At 45.4% G+C, this 24177-nt stretch overlaps 1 protein-coding gene across 4 annotated transcripts in view; it reads right to left on the bottom strand.

The window, feature by feature from the left end:
* Positions 1-3280: 3280 nt before the first annotated feature.
* Positions 3281-24177, bottom strand: part of Dock5 (dedicator of cytokinesis 5) — a 191603-nt gene continuing 170706 nt past the window's right edge. For all 4 annotated transcript variants that reach the window (XM_013514062.1, XM_005373711.2, XM_013514069.1 and 1 more), the window contains exons 43-52: positions 23739-23823; positions 23232-23318; positions 20548-20724; positions 16179-16262; positions 15406-15543; positions 14306-14472; positions 10286-10454; positions 9483-9621; positions 8266-8366; positions 3281-7696 (exon numbers count right to left, since the gene is read on the bottom strand). In XM_013514062.1, coding sequence (XP_013369516.1) covers positions 7592-7696; positions 8266-8366; positions 9483-9621; positions 10286-10454; positions 14306-14472; positions 15406-15543; positions 16179-16262; positions 20548-20724; positions 23232-23318; positions 23739-23823 — 1252 coding nt within the window. In that variant the 3' untranslated portion in view covers positions 3281-7591. The remainder of the gene's footprint in view (positions 7697-8265; positions 8367-9482; positions 9622-10285; positions 10455-14305; positions 14473-15405; positions 15544-16178; positions 16263-20547; positions 20725-23231; positions 23319-23738; positions 23824-24177) is intronic.

Genomic DNA, 24177 nt, shown 5'->3' with positions numbered 1-24177 from the left:
CCTGCCACTTGGAAAGAAGTTCCTTCCCTAGGTTGTCCCCAGCAACTCTGAAATAAGCTGGAAACCCAGGGAGGCCCCCGGGGTGGGGTCCGCAGCAGATTCCTGGTCCCGTGCTCCTTGGAGTTGGTATGATCTGTCCAACTGGTGCACGCTGAGATTTGAGACATGGTCCATTTTCTCCTGCTCTAACAAGATACTTGTGATTATGTACTTTACAAAGAGGTTTGTTTGTTTGTTTACTTGTTTACTGAGACACGGTCTTACTCCATAGTGCATGCTGGCCTTGAACTCACAGTGCTCCTCCTGCCTCATCCTCCCAAGTGCTGGGATTACAGGTGTGCACCACCATGCCTGGCAAAAGAGGTTTATTTCTGCTCGTGGTTTTGGAGGCTGCCAAGTCCAAGCGCAGAGGGCCACATCTGGAGTCTCATGCTCTGCTATGATACGGCAGATGGCATCACATGGGGAAAGCATATGCAAAGTGGCGAGGGCTGTGTACACCCCATGCTGGCCTCACTTTACAGTAACCCACCCTCATGGAAATTAATCCAGTTTCCCAAAACCAGATCCACTTCCGTGAGACGGGCGTCAGTCCCTGGCACCATGACTTAAGGACCTCCACCTTCTTCAAGTTTCTAGTATCTCAACACCCCTATGTTGAGGACCAGGCGCCCAGCACATGAGCCCTTAGGGAACATAACACATCCATATCATAGGAGGGACCAAGTCTAAAAGGAGTGGTGTTTACCTGCCTGCTCTTTTTGGCATTTCCCATGAGAAAGGGAAGTGTATAGTCAGTCCCTTAGAGATGGGTGGTGTTTCCATGTCCCTCAGCCAAACAGTGTCACTACCGTAATGCTCCATAGAGACCAAAGTCGGGACTTGCGCACAAGTATTTTCACTAATAGATGGGAAACAGATACTGCGTCCTCATTAAAGCAAGGGAGCTGAGGCTCGGCTTAGGAACCCACTCGGCTTTCTCACACCCACTCTGCGGTCTGGTTCCAGTCTCTGTGCTGCGCTGGGAGAGGCGGCCAACGAGACTGCATCCTTGGAAGCTGGGTTACTTCATCACTTGGAAGTGAACAACGCTGGGGCTCACTGGTGAACTTAGCTTTACTAGTGACTGGTTCTTCGTGGGGTTCCAGACACTACGGCACCAATAATTTCATTCATCCTCAGAACTTCCAGGTGGCCATGAGACTTTTTGAAAAGTTTCAGATAATGTCTAAGCATCAAGTTGACACGGGATAGTTTCAGGCCTTTTTCCCTCTTTTAATCAGACAAATGAAACCTCTTCACTCCCCACCTCCCTGCCCTTCCAAGCCAGAAGAGGAAGGGACCTGCGCTAAGAGACTTGAGTAGACATCAGAAACATCTCCCTATCATTGGGCAGAAAACTGTCTTGTTTTAATATAAATACGTGCTACTGCACAATACTCTGTTTCCCAAGTATCTGCATTTGAAGAATCTGTAAAACGGAATCAATTAACTTGGGTCCTCCTCCCACTTTACTAAAACTAGGCAGTGATGTGATCCACAATCCGCTTATGCAACAAAAGCTAAACTGCATCATTTCATTAATCAATGCACAGAAGTCAGGACTCAGTAATTATTTATTTTTATAAAAACAATATAATTTACAGTCTTTACATTAATGAACATAGTTTTAGAAAGACAACACATCCACTTAATTCACACATCCCACTTGGAGCATCGGGTGTCCTGGGGCAAACCTTTTATCTGCAGCAATTGCTTTGGAGCTGGGCTCCCCTGAATGGGATTAAAAAGACGCTCAGCAGGTACCCTGATGCTGTCACAGGCTTGAGATGGCATCTGATGGTTTGCAACTTACATAGGTGAGCATGTTGGGCACACTTGATATCCAGGTGACCCAAAGAACCAAGGGGAAGGCGATCAGAGAAAATGGTGCCTTTGCTAAAATGTTAAACATTTCCCTGAATCTAAATTCACTCCTCATTGTAACCGGAAGGGGTCGGGGAGCAGACTGCAGCCTTTCAAGATAAACGACGGGGAGACACATCAAATGATGCATTTCATGAGATAAGTTCTTCAGTGGACATGGCTTTACATGATCCTGTAGCAAAAAGAATGGCTTGAAAATAGATCATCATTTTAGCAAGAGTTTTAAAAGTTGTAGTATCCTAGGAGGAGTTCGGAGAAAAGCTGGGAATCCCTGCATGAGATCAGACGAAGCAGCTGAAGGAGGATTTCTCAGTGGGGATCCTAGACCCGCAAAGATTCCCCAGGTCTATGGTATGGATTCATTCAGGGCCCAAATCACCTTCAGTTTAGGTGTCTGCGTGACTCTTACGCACACAGAGTGGAACATTATGGCTTTTTTTTTTTTTTTTTTGGTCTTTTTGAGACAGGGTCTCACTATACAGTTCAGGTTGGCCTTGAGCTCACTTTGTAGCCCAGGCTGGTCTCAAACTCCCAATGATAGTCCTGCCTCAGCCTCCCGAGTGCTGGGATTATAGGCATGCACCACCACGCCCGGCTCAATGGCTTCTAAAAGGTAATACCTTGCAGATGATTTAAAGCACTGGGACACTGTCCAAACACACACGTTCCCACTTACACAGAAGCCCGGGGCTACAGGGATATTAATCTGAGCGCAGGCAGCCACTCCCCCTCTCCAACCTGGCCCATCCCAGCAGGGATTTTACTAAACACACCTACACTACCAGTTTTCCAAAGCTGCACTTCCTCTAAGGCAGTGATTTGTCAACTTTGGTCAACACTGAAATAAATGAGGGGATGTGGAAGAATTATGCTGTGTGGTAATTACTGTCCCCTCTGAACTTACAAAAGAATAGACTTAGGATGTGACCTCTTCCCAGGTGACACTAATGTTCAGCCTAGGTTGGGACTAGCTCCTATCCTCTCTTTATTAAGTTATTAGATACTAACTTCCTCGTATCTTTCTTTACCTCTGCCTGGGCTACAGTGAAGGAGAAAGGAAATGGAGTGTATCCGTTAAAGAAACTGGTATCAGAAATCTGTCAGCTCAGATACCAAAGGCACAGATAGAAGCGTTGGAAAGAACCAAAGGCGTTGCAGTTTTATTACTTCCAGGCAGAGATGATGGCTCAGGACCCCACAGTACAAGTTTCAACCAGCGGGACCTGTACCGAAATGAGCCAGAGGGACCCTGGGTAGGACAGGTCTTGAGGGACGTATCGGTAAGGCAAAATTCTAAGGGTCATGATTTCATTTCACTAATGTAACAGGAATAACGAACTAAACACATCATACATTTTAAAATACAGTTCCATTTTTTAATTTAAAAAATAAATAACAGCAAATCTGAATAAAACTCTTCCACTTCAATGTGTATCTTCCTAACTGGCCCTGTCTGAAACCCAACTAGTTAGAAAATCATGGCGAGGGCATTTTGGACAAAGGCTGGATGAGCAACTCCCAAGAGATGACTGACTGGGCGAGCCTAGCAGCACAGGCGAGAGAACAGCTTTGGGCGGATCTGAAGAATCGCAGGGAGCCCTTAACCTGAGGGAAAACTCGCTCCTTCTAGAGATTAGAATTGATGGTGCAACTCTGAGCCCACCCGAGAAGAAACTACTTTTTCTAATTTAAGTCACAGGCTTATAGCAGAAGGAAAGTTTCCAGGGAAGTCATACTTCTGATCTGCCCAAATCACACAGAGAAGGCAGGCATGATTATTAGTGTCTAAACCGGAAGTCTAAACATGGTGGGCCAGGGTGGTGAAAGCTGAAGACTGCTGTAGTCTGAATGCATTGTTTACAGGTTGCTGCAGACAATTACGGTAATTTGTGTCAATACTGCAAAAAAAAGTGCTAGATTCATTATTATAATATTCACAAATCTTTTGATCTTAATCATCAAGGTATGGGAGGCTCAAAGCACCAACCTGGGATTTAAAAAATGGAGATTCCAGTTTACAAACCAAAGCCTTTGTGCAGTTTCCTTCTGACTCACCTTCTCCTTTTGTTTGCGTAGAAGCAGCAAGGACTGAAAGGATTAAAAAAAATCATGCCTCAAGGATGAGGCAACAGGTCCCAGAGTACCCAAGCATTTACTCGTTAAAAGGTACAAAATCTTCATAGTCTTAATTCGTGTTGGTGGTGGCACTGTTTTCTCCTCTTTTCATGATACCTGAGAAGTGTCAGGGAGGAAGGCACAAATTTGGAAGGACTTTCTAAATGCTTTCACACGGTGGTGTTATGGGCAGGTGGGCACCTTCTGGGGTGCTGGAAAAAGTCACGTCTGTGCCTGAGAGGTGGCGACGTGGGTGGAAGCCACCACGTGGGTGGAAGCCACCACGGTCTTCTAGCAGTCCGAAGACCCACCCATCTGCACTCCTAAAATACGTGCACTTTATATAAATTGTGCCTCCATTTTAGAATAAGCCACACCCAATCTGGAGGCAACTAGAGGGGAAAGACCCTTGCATTTGGGGAAGAGCTAGCAAATGCAGGTTGTTATCTCAAGTCCTTGCTTTATCTTATGGACATGCAGTGTGGCTATGGTGTTAGTGGATCTCCCTGTGGGAGGAAATGGCTGACTCTGGAGTCAAGTGGGGAAGGCCGAGGTGAGGAGCAGCTCATGGCCCAGCAGTCTTTCTTAGGGTTCATTTTTTTGTTTGTTTGTTTGTTTTTCTTCCAGTACCAGGAATCGAACTCATGACCTTGAGCCTTCCAGGCAGGCGCTTTGCCACTGAGCTAAATCCCTAGCCCCTCTTAGGGTTCATTTTCATCTAATGCCCCGACAGCACACCACAGTGTGTACACCAGTATCTGTACACTGGGCTGTTTGCATTGAATATGTCTCCCGCCATGTCCTGAAGGGCTAGTGCTATGTCTCTCATCTAACCTCCAATAACTTCATATATGTTGAATGAAACAACTGCAAAAATATCCCAAAGAAAGACAAGTCATCAGGTCATACGGAGGGAGAGAGGGAAAGAAAAAAGAATAAACACCACCACAAACCAACCAATCATAAACCCACATTCACAAAGGCTCTGACAATTTGGGAGATAACTTCAATGTCTCTCAATATTCCAGAGATCTTAGCAAGCAAAATAAAAACTCTTTTCTTCCTGTTTCTCATCTATTCTATATTTAATGTGATGATAAGGAACTTCTTTGCAGGCTCCTCGACATCGTATATGAATTTTAATCAAATATGACTCTTTCCTACAGCGTAACTTCCCAATAAAATGAACCTATGTCCTCTGTAATCCAGTACCCGAAACATTACGTGGAACCTGTTATGTTCAGGCTGTTGAGAGCCATTATTTTCATTAACATGGAAGGGGAACCACAGGGAAAAAGAGATTCTGTTATGGAAGGAATGTAGCCGGGCACCGATGGGCACCCATGGATCTGAACCTCCCAGCTTCTGTTCAAAGGCAGACTGCTCGCTTACGCTGTGCTGGGACCACGGGCGGGAGGCTTGGGATTTCTGTTTGTCGTGTTTATATTTTTGTATTTCACCGGCAGTCTGACAAGTAGGGTAAGACAAATCCCTTCTGGCCAGCTTGTTAAAGTGACTTTTCAGAAGTCACTTATGGGCAGATGGGCACCTTCTGAGGCCTTCTTGAGGCCTTCTTAATCTTTCTCTGCAGGGTTTAATTCCTTTCACTTAAAATCCTCTTCAATTCCTATTAGCACTCTCTCTGGTTATAAATAACTATATAAAAGACAGCATGTTTGCAGAAGGACCGTAAGTCCATAACTAACCCACGCTTGCATCCCAAATCATCTTGAATAAAATGCTCATTGTGAAGAGCATTCACAATGGCCTTAGAGAGTTCCAGATCTCACTCCGGCCTAGCAGAAAAAGGTAGGGCCACTGTACGAGGGCTCCTCGTTCCCATGTTCCATCCCATCGGGGCTCACAGCAACCGGATGGAAGGCACGACTGTCCCCATTTTGCAAAGCGAGGGAAGGAAAGCTCAGAGAACTCAAGCTGCTTGGAAAGCGTCTGCAAAGTTAATGGGACATGGCTGGAATTTGAAACCAAACAGGTTTAATTCTGAAGTCTATGTTTTGCGCGACACCTCCACCCCATATCACACTGTAGGTTTTCCTGGCCAGGGGCAGAGAATAAAGATTTCCGTGCCACTTCTAGAATACGCATATACATTCCAGGAGTGATGCCCGTGGCCTGGCTCCCAGGTTCCTGCTTCTTCCACCCTTGCCATGAACAGGTGTGCAGCTCCTAACAAAGGTGTGGGGGGGACCAGGAAGGCAGGCAGGCAGGTAGACGCACAGCCTTGCAGCTGAAATCTCTCTCTGTTCTCCTGACCTTGGAGGGCAGGATTCTGGGCAAGGTCGGGGAGACTGCTGGAGGGCCCTCCCTTATTTGGACCTTTGCCATCAACACCTAAGTACTATAAAAGTATCAGGTGCATTTCCAATGTTGTTTCAACTAGGGCTGGCATTCAAGGCGTTGTCAGAGATGTCTTCTGGAGCTATGCATTATCTGGGTGTAGCCCAAGTTAGCAAGCTGAGCGATGAGTACGAATCTGCTCACACTCCTACTTTTTGTATGTAGCCTCTATTTCCTTAGCTACGAAATGGAGGTTTTTTTTCCCATGACCTTTAAAATATTTCTAGCTTAAAGCATCTGTAACTTCAGGCAGTTACGGATAAGCATATAATATCTGGTCATCCAAAACATTCCGCTTATTCTTCTGAAAGGAGTATGGACATCAGTACCATTAGCAAGCGATCAAATTAAATCCATGATCAAGAGGAATAAATAATCAATGGGAAATATTGCACTGTATTCTCCAGGGTAAAATCAGGTTGCAGACAGCGGCTGCTGGGTCATCCAAATGGGATCTGGACAAAAAGCTGTTGGCCGTGGACTCCTAGGTCTCGTAGAGCCGGGGACTTGAGCTCAGAGGAAGGAACAGGACAAGAAACTGTGCAAAAAGAGCCTCAAAGAATCTGTAGCAAGACGGAGCAAGTGCTGGGCAGTGCGGGCCTTGATCAGGAGCATGCTCGAACGTGAGCCCATCATTTTTCAGTGGTAATTGCTATTCACACCTGAAAGCAGCCAATCTCCATTAAAAATGTGTTTTTGCTTCCAAAGAGACAGTAGACATGAAAGAGAAAGTTTCACGTGGGCTCCCAGAGTGCACTTGGTATCCGTCTCGTCCAACAAGCTGGATGGAGTAGGGATGCATGCGTGGGAGGAGTAAGGAAGTCTCAAGGGCAGCATTTCAGACGCAAAGCAAGAAGTCCATCCAGCAGTCTGTGACTGGGGCTGTACAGAACTGGTCCGGACCTCTGCAGATGCCAGTGACGGTGCAACAGAGGCTGGAAGGCAGTCAGGGGACATGGCCAATCCTGAAACGCCTCACGGGCTGGAGCCAATGCACATGGACCCATACATTCATGAAAGAGAAGCTTCCAAAAGAACAAACCCAGTTCTGAGCTGGGTTTGTAAACATCCCATGTCAGGAAAGGCAGCTGGCAGAGAGCCCCGCGTCCTGAGGATGCACTCCCAGGAGACCGGGTCTCGGGCAGCAGCTGTCCAAGGCACTCGGAGTTGTTACGGAGTGAGAGCAAACTTCTCACTGGGATCCAGGCTCAGAGGAAAGGATGCCAGACTTCCGGGTCTTTGGAGGTGGTGGGGGCGGGGCTTTGGCTTCTCTGCGGACAGGCAGCGGGGGAGCGATCTGGGGAGCAGACAAAGGAAATCAGAAATGAGCCTCCTCTTTCTTCCCAGTTGTGCCTCCTCCCCGCGCCCCCGCCCCATTCTGCTTTAGCTCTGAATCGATCTGCCTCTATCTACGCAGACCTTTGCAAGGTGAAGATGTAAATGTGACCCAGAAGTCCTCCCTGTTCCTCTCGAACTGATCTCTCTTCCTCTCCTCCCTCTCCCCCGACTCCCCAACACTTGGGCACCCAGCACATACAGAGAAGGCACTCAGAGCATATTTGCTGAATGAAGGAAGGAAACCATCTGAGCCCACTCCAGAACAACTGTCTCTCACTCAGGAGAAGTGACTCTTCGGTGGGAACGAGGACTCACTCAGCTGCCCAGTGTGAGGGGCAGAGCATTGTTCTGCTCGCAGTGATATGAGAAAGTGTGCCTGCATCGCTCCTTCCTGTCTCTTTGGGGAAAGAACCGAGAATCCCGACAGTGACAAGTGTGCAGGAAAGCCTGTCCTCTCAACAGCTTGGAGAACACACCGTGGTCTCCTCAGGAGTGAGTCCTGCGGCACTGCCCACTGTACTTCCCTACCTCGGCAGAGTTCCGCTGGCTGCTCTCGTAGGGCTTGCTTTTGGGCGGAGGCGGAGGTGGGACAGAAGCGACCAGCCCATCTGTCTGCAAAGACGGGGAGCCTGGAAACGACACAAAGCAAATGGAGGTAGACAGAAGGATTTATCATGAATCTCAGAGAAATATGTCACAGTAACACCTAAAGCAGCCTGGTCAATCAAGCTGCTGAAGTAATATTAGACAGATTTCACAGACAGATTGAAGCAGGTTGCTCACCCTCGTGATAAAGATAGCAACCTTCGCTCACTAGAAGGCTTCACAAGAAATTCTGAAGTAAAACTTCCATGTTCAGAGATTTTTTTTCTATTAAGCTGCAGATGAGAACATTTCTGGAACTCGGGGTATTACTTTGTCATCTGATACATCCAAGTGCTCCAGAAGACCTTATCTAATTAAGTATAACTCTTGCTTAAGTATTTACTCCCATTTGGCAATGGTAGATGTATCCTTCCATCATGCATCTGCGCTATAGATACCTTGTAGTTTTTCCTAAGTGTTGGGCATTGCCAGTTCCTTAAGCCAGACTGCAAGTAGTATGTGGAATGAGTCTATTTCTTGTCCGCAAACAGGTCTAGCTACTCAGTAATTAGCTGGTTCAAAAGTGACTCCCTTTCTGTATGATTCTAATCTGACCCTATCTCTACTTCTCTCTCTTTTTTTTTTCCCCCGGTACCGGAAATCGAACTCACGACCTGGCGCTTGCCAGGCAGGCGCTGTGCCGCTGAGTTAAATCCCCAGCCCTGACCCTATCTCATTTATACCTTTGCAAGTGCATAAAGGATATTCAGAACCTTTGGATCACTATTTAGAAAAACTTTTTTTTTTTTGTCTTTTTTGAGACAGGGTCTCTCTGTGCAGTTCAGGCTGGCCTTGAGCTAACTTTGTAGCCCAGGCTGGTCTCGAACTCACAACGATCCTCCTGCCTCAGCCTCCCAAGTGCTGGGATTACAGGCATGCGCCACCATTCAGAAAATGGTGGCTCCACTATTCAGAAAAACTTAATGATCTTGGCAGCCCAAGGATCCTTTCCCAAAACCATCTGTATCTGTGGACACTGAACTGAATCAACCTTACAGTAGTTCTGTGTTATTTTTGGCTGGCTTGATTGAAAATTGCCCCAATTCATAAACATATTCCACCCCTTAAGATAAAGAATGTAACAGGCGTATGAAACTTACTTAGCGTCCTGGTCGCTTTCGGAGTGAGTGGAGGTGGGCTCAAGGGAGTGGACTGAGGCGGCGAAGAGCTGTGAAAGGGTGTTAACCGACTGTCCACCAGCTGGAGACTCTTCGGCCTTTGTGTCTTTCTGGCTGGGCTCTAGCACCAAGGAGGAAAACACAGTAATGTATTCTTCCACGAGGAAGGCTGAGCCTAATAATGCTCTGGACAGCCTCGCCTGTTAAGAAACTCGTTCTGCCTCCTCCCCACTTGCCACATTCTGTCGGGTTAATTCCAGGAACCATTTTTAAGGCTGGGCATACGCTGGGCACCATGGCAGAGACGCTGAGAATGCTGTGCCGTGGACTCGTCCCCAGCTGGCCGCTGGTTTCATTCTGACCACAGCTGGGCTATCATTTAGGTTAGCAATGAGCCGCCTTGATTCTCAGGGAAAGGTGGTCTCACTACCCTTAACAACCTGATGCGGCTTCTGGAAGAAAAAGAACTACTTTTTTTTTTAAGATGAAAGAAGAGAAATGACAAGGTTTCGAGTGACTCACGGAACACAGTGGCAAGAACCTCAAGTCCGACAGGTCGCGGGGCGGGAGTGAGACCCTGTGCTGACTCTGAGTTACAGCCCGACACCCTCCACACGTGCTTTCCTTCCCCATCTGTGACCCGGCACTACCGACAAGCCGCAGCCAGGCTGCTTCTGTCCACCTGCGGACCCTGCTCTGGAGCGCTCGGTGACGCGCCTGCCCTGAGCACCGGCACTGAGCACCTCTGGCGCTTTCTGTTTCTTTTGACCGATTTTCTTCTTTACCATGAGATCAGGGTCTGCAGCCTTTTCTGAAATGACTTGGGACTTGCTCAGACTCCAGTCTTTCCTCTTGAACTTGGCCGTCCGGGTCTCGCTGTCCTCTTTGAGGGCCAGCTCTTCAACTCTGGCACCCGATGAAGCCCTGCGCTCGAAGAGTGGCTCCAGGACTGACCTATCAGCCAGGGAAAGGGACACAGATCACAGAACACTGAGTCCCCAGCAGGGAGAATTCACTCCCAAATTAGAAGGGCACAGCTCCATAATCTCTACCCATCACTTTCTCCTTAGATTTTTCACGTAAGGTGCAGTAGTACGCAATGAATGAAAAATGCAAGGAATAAAAGACAGAAATCAAAGAAAACAAATACATGAAGCAGGCATTACTTAATATCTGGAAACTCTCAAGATTAAAAATAATAAAGTCACATATTGCATATGGCATTATATACGGGCACTGGTATTTAACATCAAGAATTGTAAAAACATCCATCCCCTGCCAAGGTAATGTATGACTACCATGTACAAACATCTGTTATCATTTTTATTAAAATACTTTGTGTTAATATATTATTGCATTAAAATTTAAATGAACTTTTATGATTGTTTAGAAATAATGGTACAGCTTATACACTTTATAATAGAAGGATTATTATTATTATTATTATCATTTTTTTTTGTCTTTTTGAGACAGGGTCTCACTATGCAGTTCAGGCTGGCCTTGAGCTCACTTTGTAGCCCAGGCTGGTCTTGAACTTGCAATGATCCTCCTGCCTCAGCCTCCTGAGTGCTGGGATTACAGGCGTGTGCCACCATGCCCGGCTGGTAGGAGGAGTAATGATGGCACATTGTATAATACAGTGGCATGCTGCCCTAATAATGAATAAAATAATGAATAAAAACTGGTATTCAGAAAGATGTACACCTATCTGGGAAACACTTATGCAAAGACAAGGAGGAAAAGCAAGGTGCTGAACTATGCCTGGGTTATAGCTGGAACTAGGTAGAGATATCTATGTTAGCAGAAAAAGATGTGTAAATAATACAGGAAATAGGGCTGGGGATATAGCTCAGCAGCACAAGTGTCTGCCTGGCAAGTGCAATGTCCTGAGTTCGATTCCTGGTCCAAAAAACAAAACAAAACAAAACAAAACAAAAAAATATATATATATATATATAAAAGAAATAGTAAACATCTGATTTCCAAGTAGGGTGTCATCCAGGCAGGTTATTTATATGATATAATAATATGGAATTAAAATTTGCAAAAAGTTGACTGATGATGTATATTCAACACCATTTGAAATACTTGATGTACAAATATTCATCATTTATATTAGATTAAGCAATAGCCCACAAAATGGCGTACGCAATGCTTTGCCACTGGGATAAGTACACATACACTTTTTTTTGTATTAATAACTACATCTTAATAGTGGTTACCTGAGTGACAAAGTATAAAGCATTTTTCTTTTATGTTTCTAGTACTTTAAATGATTTCTATATGAACATACATTAACTTTGTAATTATTTGAAAGTAGTAACCTTATGTAGAAAGAATGTAAAATAATCTCTTCTAAATGTTTAAATTTGAACATAATGGGAAGGCAGTCCATACTTTTGGCAAGGAAATTTCAACATTAAAAAACCATTAATCTTTCTAAAGTTCGTTCATAAACTTAGCATGATCCCAACAAAAATAATAATAGGATTTCAGATAAGCTAATCCAAAAGTGGAGAAAAAAGAAAAACTAGTGAAATAAATCCTCAAAAGGAATATGAAAAATTAAAAATGATTTAAATCTGTAGTAATTCAAACTGCATAATACTAGCACATGAATGGACTAGAACATCAAGAAAATAGGGGAAAAAAAGTCCACACACAAAATACACAAATGTGATCTGTGATAGGACTGACATTTCCAGTTAGCAGATGAAAAAATATAGTTTGTTCACTAGAAGAAGAGAATTGGGTAACCATTTGGAAAAGAAAAAAGTTGACTCCATTTCTCACTACTAATATTATAACAAATTCCAAAGAATTGACAGATTTGGGAGCTGGGGATATAGCTCAGTGGCACAAGTGCCTGCCTGGCAAACGCAAGGTCCTGAGTTCAATTCCTGGTACCAAAAAAGAAAAAAAGAAAAGAATTGACAGATTTAATTGTGCTAGAAAAACTCTAAATGTTGATGAAAAATACCAATATCTTTTTTACTGTCTTAGAATGGAGAAGTCCTTCATGCCATAAAATTAAGAAGTCAAAAAATAAAATACTGACTTGTGTGACTATATTCAAAATCAGCACAACTCAATAAAAAGTTGGAAAAACAATTAAAGTCAAAACACAAAGGAGAAATTCATAGCACAAAGGGTCCACAATCCAACAAAAAAGCAGATACGAAGTATTTGATCTTGGTTCACAGTAAATAAAATACAAGTAATTATTAACAAATGAAAACTTCACACAGAAATACCTACACAAGAAAATATTTTATATAATAACAACAACAGAAACAAAAAACCTGATACTTTTCACCTATCAGATTGGCCAAAATCACTACTGTGATTTTTCTTTTTGGTACCAGGAATCAAACTCACAACCTTGCACTTGCCAGGCAGGCGCTTTGGTGCTGAACTATATCCCTGGCCTCAAAATTAACAGCACTGGTAAGACAGTATGGTGGCAAGGGGGAGGGTAGCCAGTAGGAGCTGGTCTAATCATAGGGAAGTCTGCTTAGGAATAATTTTTAAAAGTGCAAGTATCTATCTTTGGTAGGGCCATTTCATTTCTGGTGTTTCTCAGCTGGAAATACTTGGGCTCCAGTGTAGATGTGGCCTCCTGTGTTCCCAGGGCCCAGTGATTAGGACTCTGTCTGCAGGAGAGTAGTCCTGGCGGGGGAGATGGATCCAGTGGGAGACCTTTAGATCCCTGGGAACCCCGAGAGGGTTGCTATGAAAGGACAGAGCCTGCCCGTCCCTGTCCCTCTGCTTCCTGCCTTCCTAGGTGGTCCTTTCTCCACATGAACTGCTGCCATCTGACACGGGCCTTTATCTGAGCCCGCCCTGTGCTTCTTGCACTTAGATCCCAAACCCGGGAGCTAAGGGAACCTCTTTTCTTTACAAAGCTGGTTGCCTCTGGTATTTCACAGCAGAAATGAAAGGCTGACTAGTGAACACGGAAAAGGAGTTTAATATGCACTGTCACATTGCAGTGACAGGAAGAGATGGAAATTGATCAAGCAAACGTCCATCAGTTGGCCCCTGGTGACCGCACCATGGTGCAGACATATGAAATTCCCTCAGCTACAGAAAGCATAAGAGGAGGCTCCTTGTGTTCTGAAATTGCAGTGATTTTCAAGATATATTACACCAAAAAAGCAAGGAAAAGAGAATGCTATTTTTATGTTTAAAAAACATAGGCAGCCGGGCATAGTGGCCCATGTTTGTAATCTCAGTTTCTTAGCAGGCTGAGGCAGAAGGGTTGCCAAGTTTAGAGTCAGCCTGAGCAGCTTAGTGAGACCTTACCTCAAAATGAAAAAGAAAAAAAGAGTGGGGATGTAGCTCAGTGGTAGAATTCTCCTGGGTCTGACGGCCAGTACCACACACACACACACACACACACACACACACACACACACACACACAAAGAAGGGGACTGGGAAAGAATATGCACTTAGGCATTGCTGTGCTCCCTACAAAAAGCAGCTAGAGAGACACTGGCCCCTACACATCACACCTGCCATCTCCAGAGAGTGCTACTTGTGGCTGGGTGCCTGGAGATTCTTCATGATATATCTTCTTCCACCTTGGAATTTCATACTATGTGACTGTGTTACCAATTCATAAAATAAGTTGTAAAATTGTTTTTAAAAATTGAAATGACCTGGAGGCTAATACCTGTGTGCTCTGAGTGAGTTTCCTCAGAGGACTTATGTGCCCACATGGGTCGAGTCTCACTCTGGAGATCAAAGACAAAAACAATATGGCCTCACCCCACCTCCAGGTGAGTAACGATCCCAGCTTACCCATCAGATCCTGGCCGGGAAGGAGCATTATCAGAGGAGTTGGAAGAGGTGGAGGCCACCGAGGAAGTCACCGAGGTGACGGACAACCTCCGGAGGGTAGAGGACATGATGTAGGGCAGCACCAGGGACCCTGTGCTGCTCTGCTTCTTCTCTGGAAAGTTGGGCGGCTGAAAAACACATGACCCCTTGGGGTTAGCTAGCCTGGGACTCAGCCCATGTGACCTGGTGCAGACACACACTGTTTCTATTTTGTTTTGTTTTGTTTTTTTAATGACACACTGACCTAAGGAAACTTGTAGACCTGTAGCCAAACCTGGTGAATCTGTTGATGACTTTCACGAGAAATGTGACAATGGAATTACCCCAACAGGACACCATGGGCCATTTACTTGCTAATAGTGGCCTGGAACTGATAATGCCTGTGTTTAGTCATGCAGTGGTTTAGTCCTGCTGTCTGGAACTTGTGTGCAAAAGACAACAACCTTTTCCTTTTCCTTTAGAGAGAATGGTTAGCATGTGAATCCCTCACCAAACTCCTCAGCCAGGGAAAAGTACATTACAGCTGCAGAAATGTGCTAAGCCTGGCAAAGAAACCATGGAACCAGCTGTATATGTTACAAAATGTAGTTTACAACTATTTTCCCCTTTAAAGGTGTGAAGGCTGTAAACTTACCAAAATAGAAAAGGTTTGGAAAAACTAATCTATAGGAATAGCCAGTGCCTGGGATTAAGAAAACCTCAACCGCAAGTTGTGTGGTTCTCAGGGCTGTGGCCAGCCCTGTAACCTCAGGGTCACCCGGAAACTCGTTAGAAAGAAACTTGGGCCCCACACGGATCAGTGGGATTAGCAACTCTGGGGAGAAAGGCTGGCGATCTGTGTTTTCACAAGCCCTACACTAGCTGGGTGGACATTCCACTTTGAGAACCTCTATCTAGCACAAGGACAGGTCAAGGTCATCAAAAGCAGAACATGTGCTCTGTTCCCTGCCCGTATTTTCATGTCTAACCCAAACTATTCTGACTCACTTGGCATCTGAAAACCTGAACAATGGTGTGGAAGAGAGTAGAAAAAGCTAGAGCGTTGTTTAGACAAAGCCTACCAGTGTGATGACCCCGTAGAGCTTTTCTACTTTCTCCTTGAGTTCCCGGAAGCACGAAGACAACCGGTCATGTAAGGGCCTGAGCTGCTCCGTCAGCTTCTCCCCATGGATCCGGATCCCTTCTGTGAGCAGAGGCATCTAGAAGGAAGGGCACAAAAGGAATGAAGTATGGTCTAGGAAGAGGGATGGTGCAGGTTTGGAGGCTGGGGAAGGGCAGAGGTGGGGTGGACGGGTTAAGTGGTAGGCAATGCTTTCAAATGAGAACTCATCTCTCAGCAGAGAGCTTGGGAATTCAGGTGCTTTGCTCCATGAGCCAGAGAATTTGACACCGAGGATACAAGAAAGCCCCAACCCCGGGAAGAGCTGAAGAAGGCAAATCCACCTAAGCTTGGGCATTTCTGTGCATGGACACCGAGAGGTTTTGGCCCCAGACTGAATTTGATGGCTGCATTTTCTATCATTATCCACTGAAACAGTGAGGAAGAAAATCTCTCGGCTGGACACACAGGCCAGGAAAGCAGCTGACGGGTTTTGATCTCAGCTCTAAGAAGACACATTTCTCACTGTGCAGTTCAAGTCAAAGCCATTCCTCACCCTCTCTGTCAAACAGACACGCATAGATAGATTGTAGTTCCACAGAATTTAAAGGGGAAAAAAAGGAAAGTAACCGAGAAGTGGCCGAGTAGACCGAAGCCCCGGACAGCAGCTCAGAGCCTGGGCTGCGGCTGCTCCTGGAGAGCTGTGGCCAGCTGCACGCTTCCCTGGCCACTTACCTGTAATGCTATCAGCCTCTTCAGTAGCTCCACCTTCTCCTGGTCCTCAGGGTGCTCCTGCAGGTATTTTTCTGTAAAGAAAGCCTAAAAACACAGCATGCATAAGCACTGATTACAGGACGTTCCCATCTGTGCACTGGGCTCTAACACAGAGGCAGGAAGCGTACAGAGGTGAAAAACGTCTTCTGGTAAACCGGCAAAGTCTAACTAGAAACTTGTTCCTTTCCTGGGATGACTATCCCACAGTGGACAATTTAAAAAAAAAATACGTCCTATTTGGTGGTCTTTCTGGAATCAAGCAAATTCCTTGTGAGAGCTCATTCTCAAGAACCACCATGCTCACATACTAAGCAAATAATAATCACCAGCAAAGCAAAATATCACTCATTACAATACAGTGTTCCCAAAGGATGAAAAAAAGACCAAAGAACAGAATAGTTAAATTACCTATATAGATATTATTAGGAAAAAGAAAAAACAAAACCCAAATGTTAACAGGTAGGAGATGGGGCTGGGAGCTTTTCTGTTCTTTCCTGACTTTGGCTGTCTCACACTTTTTCCCGGTAGTAAGTGAAGGTGAGAGTCTTTATATTTCACTAATCACCTAGCAAAAGGCTATTCTGAAAACAAAATGAGATCCAGATCTGAGGATGTTCTGAGGCTGTCACAGGCTGGCTGCCCTCATTACTCCACGTTTGTAATAAACACGAACCACTATGAAAGGCTGTGGAATAGGAAAATAAACCCTAAACCTAACTTCCAAATACAGGCTGTACCTGGGTGAATACACTTGATCTTAGCCAAAAGGCCGAGAAACGATTACCTGGGTGAATATTTAAGGACAGGATTGATTAAAAAAGAGAGAGCGACATCTGCAGTAGATATTTCCAGCAGGAGCTATATATTTTCTCCCAGGACTCTAACCTTCATTTCTGAAGATGCTCTTTTAGAGAGTATTCAGTTGACAGAACCCAGGGCCCTTGCACAAAGCTACAGCCTCCCCACAACTTTCTGAGGTACATTCTTGCTAATTTGCCTGAGATGGACTCAAACTTGTAAATCCTCCTGCCTCACCCTCCCAGAATGCGGAGATTATAGGCACGTGCAACCATGCCTGGCTTGGAAGAGTATTCAAGACCAACCTTCATGTTCACTTTTCCTCTACTTCTGTGAAAGCAAAACCCCACTATATGAAACAGGACAGAGTTATAAAAGTGATTGATCCATATTACATGACAAACAATATGAACAAACTCTTGTGGGCTGAATTGAGTCCTCCCTCCCCATCCTCCCAAATTCACAGGTTGATGTCCTCATCCCCAGGACCTCACAATGTGGCCTTATTTGGAAATCTCACGGTTGCAGATGTTATGAGTTAAAATGCAGAGCTTGGGCTGGAGATATAGCTCAGTGGCACAAGCACCTGCCTGACAAGCTCAAGGTCCTGAGTTTGATTCCTGGTACCAAAAAAAAAAAATGCAGAGCTCATACTCGGGGCTGAGTGGACCCCACTCTGCTATGACTGATGTCTTTGCGCAAAAGAGAAATCTGAATGCTATATAAGGAGACATAAAATGACAACAGACATCTATCTACAAGCTAAAGCATTCCAACAAAACAGCCAGGAGCTGGGCATGGACCAGACTCTCCTTACAGCCCTTGGAAGAAACCAACCCTGCTAACACCTTGACTTCAGATTTTTGGCTTCCAGAAAGGTGAAAGAACACATTTCTGGTGCTCTAAGGTACACATGATGAGAAACTTTGCTATGGCATCCCTGGAAAAGTTAACAAAACAGAGAATATAAACATATGCATCTAGATGATCAGCAAAAGGAAGCATTAGCGTGCATTAGCAAAGCGCCTCATTCAAGCCAGAACTATAATTACAGGGAACAGCAATATAAATGGAAAAGTAGCATTTACTCAGGTTTTCATCTGTGTATCACTTCCAATGCAAGTAGTTTCAATTTCTGAAAGTGAAAGCAATTTGCTGATAAATGATAAACTGCACCAGAGCACTGGTTGAGTGAGCAATCTCTGAGTAGAGATGATTACCCAGCAACATAAAGAACTGATGATTTGTGCCCACAGCCCCTGTGTTCCTATCACTGAAGTGATTATTAAAGGCCTGTTTCAGAACAGGTCAGCTGTATTGGGTATGTAATGACGGGTTCCCTGACTGAGGGCCCTAGGTCATCGTGATCAAGGATAAGGTTTTTCTCATATTTAGAAAGGTGCAGAGTCATATGTATTAATTAAAAGTATAAATTAAGACTTTTAGCCAAAGAAGCCAGGTGTCTTGGCTTCTCTAGAGTTTGCTAGGTCAACTCTACATGGTGGCACATGCCTATAATTCCAGTACATGGGAGGCTGAGGCAGGAGGATTGTTGCAAGTTCGAGGCCAGCTTGGGCAACAAAGTGAGTTCAAGACCAGTCAGAACTGCATAGCGAGACCCTGTCTCAAAAAGACAAAAAAAAGACTTTTAGCCAAAAGTACTGAAACTTACTTGTTTATGTATCTTTGTAATCTTGATCTCCCTTGATTGACTGATAGACTAATCTCTCTTTCTCTCTGCTCCCCTCTTCCACTTTGGTACTGGGGCTTGAATCCAGGGCCTTCACACTAAGCCATATTCACAGCCCTTTCTTATTATTTTTTATTTTGAGACAGGGTCTCACTAAGCTGTTAAGTTGCCCAGGCTGTGCTCCAACTCTACATCCTCCTGTCTCAGCCTCGGAGAGTGCTGGAATTACAGGCATGTACCGTTACGATGACCTCTTTTTTTTTTTTAAGTAGAAGATTATCATATTGAAAAAACTTAGGAAATTACTTACAGATATTTGCACAGGAGAATGTATGGTTTAGGGGCATTCTGTGAACCATTAATGCTTGGAAGAAATACATGAAAATTAGCACCAGAAAAAAATACCCACTCAAAGCACTGTGGTATTAAAAAAGCAACGTATTCTGGATCCCATTTTTGTACTGACTTCTATTGTAATGCTGGAAATGGTTACTGAAACTGAAAATGAGCCAACCAGAATTTATTTCTGGTGTTGAGTCTTTCTCAGCTGCTGAGTACAGTAAGACTAAGGGCAGCGAAAAAGTTAAAGAGAGATGAAAGATTGTTTCTACGGCAGCAGCCACAGAGCATGGTGGTACCATGGTGGCACCATGTTGACACCCAAATGGCCCATTCTGCTCCCAGTGGACAGAGGAAGCAGACAGGAAACTGGCCCCCAACCCCAGGCCTGGATGATGTCCTTTATGGAGTCATGCACTGTATAATGAAGTCTTGGTCGATGACTGAGCAAGTGAACGACGGTGTTTCCTAACATCTGATCACCGAGTGATGACTTAGCTCATGGAAGAACAGCCCATGATGTTTGCTCAGTGAGAAACAGCTCAATGGCGCATTTCTCAGAACAGATCCCTGCTGTCAGTGCAGCAAGAGTGTACGCGGGAGTCACCCTTAATCCGCACATCAGTCCTGCGAGGTAGGTATTTTCCTCATTTGCAGGTACCTGGAGCTGAGAGGTGAAGATGTCATCTGAGAGCACAGACAGGCGGGGAAAATCCGTCAGAGTGAAGGACCGCCAAGTCCCTGCTCTTGCGGGACATCACAGACGCACAGAAGAAAAGCATCAGCCAAGTATCACCGTCACCTGTCCCAACGCTTTCTCCTGCCCCCTCTGCTCCAGCCGACAGCAAGGGATTCTGTTCCCTAACGTTTATTTATATTTAAGAGGACTCTGGAAGTATTTAGCCACCACAAACATACCACAGCAATTCTGAATCCTGCCTCCTTGAATTGTACTTAACCTGAAGTGAATGCATGACCTCCGTTTTACACGGTGCTACATCTCACCCTAGGCAATGAATCAAAATGTGGCTAGTATTTCTTTTATCCGCTTTCAGAATAACAGATACACCACTTCACTGAACTTGTTCCATTCATTGTAGATCCAAGGCCGTCACTTGTCCTATGGCAGAAAAAGCCTGGACAAGGATTCTTAGCAATTTATTCTAAATAGTGGACCTCTGCCTTCCCCGTAGATGTAGCTTCCTCTCCCAGAACATCCTGAATGCTGGAGCGCACCTGTCCATTCTTAGAGGAAAGAGCGGGTGCATGGGCCAGAAGCATATGGAGCTGGAGTTCCTTCCCTGATGCAGTAGCTGACCCCTGGCTGGGTTACTGCTGCCCTCTGAGACATCTATTATTTCTTAGATAATATTTTTGATAATTTACGTGCCTGTTCACCGACGGGAGAGTGAAACATCAGAGAAAGCGTAGGAAACAAATTCACCGGCTGCATAATGGCAGCGAGGGAGGCCTGAGACGCTTGGGATTCGGGGACTTGCGCACCTTTTCATAGTTGGAGAATCCCCCCATGACGGCTGGGTCCACGATGCCGCTGAGCAGCATGGAGAGCGGGTGCACAGAGAGGGAGCGGTCCCAGGCGTGCTGCTGCACGCAGTTGCTAATCTTCTCATTGGTCAGCTCCATGGTTTCGATGGCGTTCTCCAAAGGGCTGATTTCCTCCTGAGGGGCACAGTATAAGGAAAGTGGACAGCTGTGAACACCACAGCAAAGACTGAAACAAGCTCAGTGATCCCCCTCTAGAGGGGTCAAATGCCCACGAGCTGCAGGAGAGTGAAGTTTTGCTTGTCAAGATTATGCTTACTAGGATCCCATACTTTCTTGCAGAGGTGTTGGTAAGAAAGACGATACGCTGGTTAAAATTTCCTCAGAAAGTAAGACAATGACTTCAAAACTGGAGATAAGGTAGTGATTAATCCTTCAAGCAAAGTGTCTCCAGAACATCTGAGAAAACTGGAGCTGCTGCAAGGATTATTTCTTAGGGAAAGCATCCTCAGATGTTTGAGATTTGTGAGAGCAGAAGAGCAGAACAGCAGATCTGAGACTTCTGCACCACCAAAAAGGTCCCCTTCCCAGAGTTTGATGCTACCTCTGTGACAAAAGGCAAATGATTTTGGAAGCCCTATGCTCACATTACATGTAAGTGACCACAGATAGATTCTATAGCTAACAGAAGCCAGAAATAATAGGATGGATTATAATATTCAGGCTGAGTTTTAGAAGAAAACAAAATCAGATGCAATAAACAGCAAGAACTCCTACTATGGATGTGTGTTCCAATCCAGATTTCTAGAAAGACCCATTATCAGCCACAGGGCTACCTAGTCCAGACTTCATTCAAGAGTCTCTATCCAGAAATGATATCCATGCTTGAACAGTGATTTATCTGAAGAAGGTGCTGAGGAATACAGCAAACTTCAGATTTGTTCTTTTTTTTTGCATTGCTGGGGATAGAACCCAGGGCCTTACACATGCTAGTCAAGTGCTCTGCTGCTGTGCTACATCTCCAGTCCACAAAACATTTCTTGAGCAACTACGCTAAGTACCATGCTATCCACCATAGTTACTCAAGTGATTAAGATATACAGTCATTGTTCAGTGTGATTAGGATATACAGTCACACCTCATTATCTGTAGGGGGTTGGGTCTAGGGCCACTGAGGATAAGAAAGTCTGCAGCCAGGGAATAACGGCAAGAAAAAGGTCTATGCATGTTCAGCGCAGATGCAACCATCTTAGATCTAACTACAAGGTGCGCGTTCTACTTGGTTAAATCTTTAGTTGTCTAATTTCTGTGAGGGCAACCTGCAGGTAGGGAGAGTCCGTTGTAACTTATGGCTGGGAGAAGTTTGTGGTTTACCAGGGACTGAAGCCATGTGTTATGGTTTGTGTCTAGATGTCCCCCCAAAGCCTCATGCAGTCATGGGGCAGGATTCTGGATTTTTTGATGGACTCATAGTCCAATGGGATTATGGGTATGAATGCTACACCCATCCTGGGGCGGATAATCTGCATATAAAATAAGGGAGGGAAAGAGGTTTGTTTGCTGCAGTTCCTCCCTTTTTATTCTTGTTGCTTTGCTGTCTTCTGCAGCCAGGAACTGCTGCCCTGTGCCATGTGCCACCCTGCTTTGGAGCCAGCCGAGTATGGACTGAAACCTCCACAAAGTGTGAGCTAAATGAACCTTTCCTTCCTTAATTGTGGGTGTCAGGTATTTTGTCTCAGTAAACGAGAGAACAGTAACTGAGACACCATGCAAACAAAATAGGTTGGAAAGATGTCCAGGTTACGAGAGCACAGACAAAAGGCACCTAATGCAGCTCGGGTGTTCCAGAGGTGGTTTTGTGGAGGAGGAGGTGCCACACTGGATCGTGACGGGAGTTAGTTGTCGATTCAGCTGTGTTGAGAGGACACTTCGGGCAGAGCAAAAGAGCCAGTGACACAAAGGACTGCACTGGCATGGAGCTCTCAGTTTATAGGAGAAGGGAGACTGATGGAGGAGGGATGGCTGAGTCACAGAGGCCCATCCACGGATGTGAAGGATCTGGGCTCTGCTCCGCAGGCACCAGGGAGCCACAGGAGGGCTGCGAGCTCAAGGACATGGAATCCTCGTGGGGTTTCACAGGAGCCAGCGAGGGACATGGGCCTGAGAGGCCAGCGCAGGAGTCCGCGAAGCTTCTTCAGGGACGCTAACCAGGGTGGAGCAGGGACAAGAAGAGGGCCACTGTGAAGGGGACTGGAAATAACAACGCTTAAATACATATTTAAAAGTAAGCGGGCTGCTTGAGGCAGTGATAAAGGAAAGAAGTGAGGGGATGGGGTGTGATTTGCTAAGAGTAGAAGAAGAGAAGAGGCTTCGGGAGGGGATATGTGACGGACAGGAAACTCCCAAGAGCATTCCAGAAATGCTTCTGGGCACTGCCGATTTGGGGGACACAATGCTCCTCCAGCCATAAAAGAGTCATTCACTGCGAGTAACCTTTAGGGGTGGCGCTGGAACATCAGTTTTACAAAGCAGCCCTGTTCTACAATCACGCCTTTTATTTCTCTTTTGAAAAATAAAGCTGGCCACTGGTGCAAACTGCAAAGGGAATTTAACAAAGGCTGTTATTATATTTGCAGACAGAAAGTTTTTTTTCCCCCCCTAAGTTCCAGTTTCAAATGACTCACTGTTGAAATCTGTTTGACTTCGAACCACTTGAGAATACCAGGGAAGGTATAGGCCGTCGTATACATGGTCCTTTCAATCCACATGTTCTGTTTTGAGGAAGGAACAAAAAATGTTGGTCAGCTCCAGGACAAGGTGCAAGCCACCCACCGCACCCCACACTGAGGCGGGCGGCAGTTAAGCGAGAACCCTTTCCCACATGTCTCCCAGTGAATGGGTCACATTTACTCCTCGGTGTAGGGATTCTGGATGTTTAAGATTGACTGGGATCGTCTACTTGGTCCTCCCCCATCCCTAAAGAGGGAAAACAGAGGCCTGGGAGGTGTGACTTGCCCAAGGTCATGTGAGCAGTTGTTTCCGGTCCTATGATCTATAGTCCCCAATTGAGACGACAGTCTGCTATCTAGGTGATCAGCAGTCAAGCCTCTCTTCTCAGGGGTGCTGTCGTTTCTAATGGACGCCTCCAGCACCACTGTACCTCATTTTAGAAGGTGAATTTACGGACTCACAGCAAATTCGTTGTCTGGATCTTTTTCTCCTTTCCTGAACGGCCGGGAATAGCTGAACTGCTGCACTTCATTGGCCCTGTAGTAACTGGGGATGGACAAGAGAAACAGTGCTACACTTTTTTCTTGGACGAGGTGCTCCTGGCTGTGGATTCCACGACACTGGAGTCCTCTGGTGCTGAGGTTCACCCCCAACACTCTCTCACAGCCGCCAGGGCCCACGCTGACCCTTGAGGAGTGAATGCTCTGACTTTATTCATCATCTTATTTTTATTATTTATGAGCATATTTCACAGCTCACAATGTTAACAGGTAAGGTATTTACACCTACATTTCTGTAATCAGTCTCAGTAGGACTTTAGCATCTCAAAAGATGAGATTCAGCTTCTAGCACCAGCCAGTCCTAGCGATGCTTCTGAGCGGGAGTGAGAGCTACGGGATC

This window comes from Chinchilla lanigera, unplaced genomic scaffold (assembly GCF_000276665.1).
Source record: "Chinchilla lanigera isolate Chin_1 unplaced genomic scaffold, ChiLan1.0 scaffold00002, whole genome shotgun sequence".
In the NCBI taxonomy this organism is placed as follows: domain Eukaryota; kingdom Metazoa; phylum Chordata; class Mammalia; order Rodentia; family Chinchillidae; genus Chinchilla; species Chinchilla lanigera.
The sequence above is the reverse complement of the archived record's forward strand: the minus strand, read 5'-3'. Positions and strand labels throughout refer to the sequence as shown.